At 33.2% G+C, this 4,125-nt stretch overlaps 1 protein-coding gene across 1 annotated transcript in view; it reads left to right on the plus strand.

Moving 5' to 3' along the window:
• The window catches only part of LOC106686874 (uncharacterized), a gene marked incomplete at its 5' end in the record, with an annotated part of 19,961 nt that overhangs the window by 12,061 nt on the left and 3,775 nt on the right, over positions 1-4,125 (plus strand). The window contains 1 exon segment of the mRNA XM_014430453.3: positions 2,146-2,374. Coding sequence (XP_014285939.3) covers positions 2,146-2,374 — 229 coding nt within the window.

The following is a 4,125-nucleotide window of genomic DNA, read 5'->3' on the forward strand; positions in this document are numbered from 1 at the left end:
ATGAAAATTGCTACCGTTAATTAGAGAGAAGGGTAAGAAGATGAGACTGTGGAGAAAAATACGAAGAAGGGAGGAGGAAAGGAAGGATTTGTTTGTTATGTTGTTCTCGGCTAATTACTGCGCTAGCTAATTAGTTATCCACGGCCTTTGTTATAAATCAACAGATGGTGTTAAATGCCAGATATCGTTAGGGCAGTGTCTCCCTTCTTATCCTCTATCTTCTTAATTATTTTCCTTAGTTTATGTTGTTTTTTTTCATTTGTTTTTTATCTTTTACATTACATTCCGTATTTGTTTTATTTCGTATTTTTTTAAACACTTTCTAGTTGAGCTTTGGGGCTCCAGTAAACCACCGAAATCCTCTCGTATCCAATCCTTACAGTCCAAAAGCCTTAATGCTTCTTACTTTGCCATAAATCAAATCATCCAATAGAACCTCAATGTTCCATATGTTGCCGATTTGGCCAGAACCAGATACTAATCCTTCCCAACAACCCAAACCCACTTGTTTCTAACTACATTCACTTCTTCTCTTTCATTGCCTGATAATCCTTCTAAGCGTCTGAAAAGACGATGACACCGAGATCTTCTCCTCTAAAAATGTTATTGGAGTTCTATCAATAGGTTGATTCTCCTCATGTTTTTATACATTTATAAATAACAATAAATAAATCATTAAAAAATTCTAGTCTGAAAGTGGTGTTTGTGAACAAATAGTATGTGGTGTCCAAACCTACCTCAAATCCTCAAACATACCTAGGGGACCGCTCTCGTTCATGGAAATGGTTGTTATGCAGTTGCAATATTATTTAGTTCACACATTATTTCCAGAAATAAAAAAGATTTAATTTAATGAGCCAACATCCTTCTCACTGCCGGTGCCGTTCACGACATTCTCAGTTTGAAGTAAAGTATTGGAGATTGAAAATTTTTGTTGAGTATTGAGCTCAGATAGTAGAGGCGCAGGTCTTTGCAACTTAAGGCGACGGCGCCGGTTCGAATCCGGCTTGGGTTGTTGACTTTTTTCATTAAGTGGCGCTTCCACAAAATGAAAAACTTGACCCTCTATTATCATGAGAATAGGTTGGTCACCGGTAGATAACCGCATCCTCCCGTATGTCAGTAATGCACACAATGGAGACCCCAATCCCAAAGGAATCTTCAGACGTGAATACCTCCTGAACAAAGTGACAACGGACATATCTTAATTTTGAATTTTTTTATTTTTTTTGAGATCCTCAATTTATATTTTGAGTTCACCTCACCACGTATGCCGATTACACGTATTGCTGTTAATAATAACCCTTTAATTGCATCCCAAACTCTTCAATCCCATATCACAGCCCTCGAAGAATGGTGTCGTAATTGGAGGATTAAAATAAATTACAACAATTCCCATCAAATTACCTTTACCCTACGTCGTAAACCTACTGACTCCCCTACAGTATACTTCTATAATGTGGCCCTTACCCCTGTTGAACAGATCCGCTACCTTGGACTACATCTGGACAAACGACTTACCTGGAATCCTCACACAAGACTGAAAAGACAGGAAGCTGCACGTCGATTTCGACTATTACAGCACTTACTAGACAAACGATCCAAACTTCCAATTCATTACAAAAGACTGATTTACATGACAATTATAAGGCCTTGAGCAACATACGGCGTTGAGCTTTGGGGTTCCACTAAATCTTCGAATCCTTACAATCCAAAATCCTAAATGCTCCCTACTTTGTCACAAATAAAGTCATCCACAAAGACCTTAATGTTACATTTGTAACCAATCTAGCCCGAACCAGATATCAATCCTTCTATTATAAACTCCCCAACCACTCAAACCCATTAGTTTCTAATCTTGCTTCCTCTTTTATTCCGGACAATCCTCCGAGGCGTCTGAAAAGAAGATGGCCTCGAGACCTTATATTGTAAAAATGTTTTTAGAGTGCTACCAATGGGTAGTTTCTCTGCATGCTTGTACCATATCATTATGATTTCCTCAAATCTACTTGATGGATTTATGCACAGTTGTAAATATCAATAAATAAATTTAAAAAAAGTATTTTCAGTTTGCATACTTAAACCTGAAACATCCTGTATATTAATATAATGTTAACTTAATAAAAAGTATTTTTGACACTATAGGTTGAAAGGAGTGATCGAAATCGACTGTGGTGGTATCTGAAAAGTGAAGAGAGAGGTCTGGAAAGCTCGAGGTTGGAACTGGAAACTATTTTCCCTGGGGGTAACCTGCAGCTCTCTTGTAGGTCTGTACAGTTCTCCCTCTACTCGAGGACTGTTCACGTCGACCTAACAGAAGATGCTCCCCTCATCGCCCATGTTCTTGGGCCAACTTCATCCCACGATTCAGAAGGTACATTAATCAGAGCACTAGCTCACCACTGTCACTCCAATATAACAGGTGGCATATACTTAACTATACACTATAAGTAAATGGTCAGCAATTTTTCATGGTTATAACCTGATAATATAAAGTGACTCATATTTATGCCCAAACCTGATAATCATCCCATGAGGGTTTGGTTATTCCCTAGAGCGATGCTTCAAAATGTCATTGTTCTCAAATCCTTGCTCTATTAATTCGAAAATTGATAAAAAAAATTCTTATCTAATCATTAAACATTAGCATACACAGTATACTAATTGAGTTAATGAGGTATGAATAAGATTGATATGAGCAGAAAATGGCCGTGGATGTGGTCAGCAAAGATAAACAAATAAACAAAACTTATTTATTTGTGCTGACAATTCAATCTGAATTTCAGATCTTCATCATGCCTGAAAAACAAAACAAGATAACAACCTTAATTCAGAGAAACATAAGAATAAAAAGAGGATAATAAAAAACAAACTTGGAAATTTATATAACAATAAACTAAGTAGATAGTAGTATATTATTATCAACTACTATCTAATTATCTATATTAATTAATTTATTGCTATGTATATTTCCGAGTTTGTTTATTATTCTCTTTTTATTTGAATGTTTCTCTAAATAAAAGTTATTATCTCGTTTTGTTTTGATAGCAAAGTTTGCCTTGATGAAGGCCTGAAATTCAGGAAATGTTAGCATAAATAAATAAGATTTGTTTATTTGTGTATCTGTTGGCTGCATCCCCAACCATATTCTCCTCATCACAAATGGGGATAAATCAAATATGTAAACTGAATTTAATTAAATATAAACATTACTCTTCATTATTTAACTAGTGTCTAAGGGTTCAAATTTTGTAATTTTTTTCTTTTTTCAAGGAAAAACCCTCGCTACTTTTCACTTTTTTATTTAATCTTTCACGACATTTCAAACTTTTTTCTATCATCTGTTCCAATCAATAATCACTGCTTTACATTCACTACCTTATTTGAATAATTTATTACTATATCTCAAACTGTATAACAATTACTACAAAAATGAAAATATCTATGCCTATCAATGTATTTTTATTTAACTACCTCAAATTCTCCAATATTCCTTATCATCCTATTAAGGTAGTGAATATCTTTATATTGATATAATTTTGGTTGGTAAGATATAATTTTTTCTAATATAATTATAGATTGGACCAGATGATGGACTATTGTCAATGATTAAATAAAGAAGTGAAAAGTAGTAAAAAAAAAAAAAAAGAATATAAACATTACTTACAATTGTTTGAAAACAGATGTATTATACATTAAATAACTATTAACTCTCGATTAAAACTAATACATACAAGCTTTGGAATAGTGCTAAGCAAGAGTGAAATGGATGTACAAAATTTAAATCATGTTACTCAAATCTCATCAACACTAATAATAAATATATAGAAATCAAACCTTAATATTTGATTAATCTCAATTTGTATAATGTATATTCTAATATCTTATGATTAATTAGGAACATCCTTTTTTTTTTTAATTCTTTTCACTGCAGGACATGAATATGAGAAAAATGAAATCTTGCAACGTTGCCAAAATATAGTTTAGTAATGATGCATTAGTTGCTGACCATGGATATTATTTAAGGAGAAGATAAAGATGTGGTCAGTAAATAACATAAAAAGTAAAACCTTACTTATTTATAATCTTAATATTTTCTTGAGACTGGTAATTCTTTAATAAATA

The sequence above is a fragment of the Halyomorpha halys genome, unplaced genomic scaffold (genome assembly GCF_000696795.3).
Source record: "Halyomorpha halys isolate HHAL.00 unplaced genomic scaffold, Hhal_1.1 Scaffold891.1, whole genome shotgun sequence".
Classification (NCBI taxonomy): domain Eukaryota; kingdom Metazoa; phylum Arthropoda; class Insecta; order Hemiptera; family Pentatomidae; genus Halyomorpha; species Halyomorpha halys.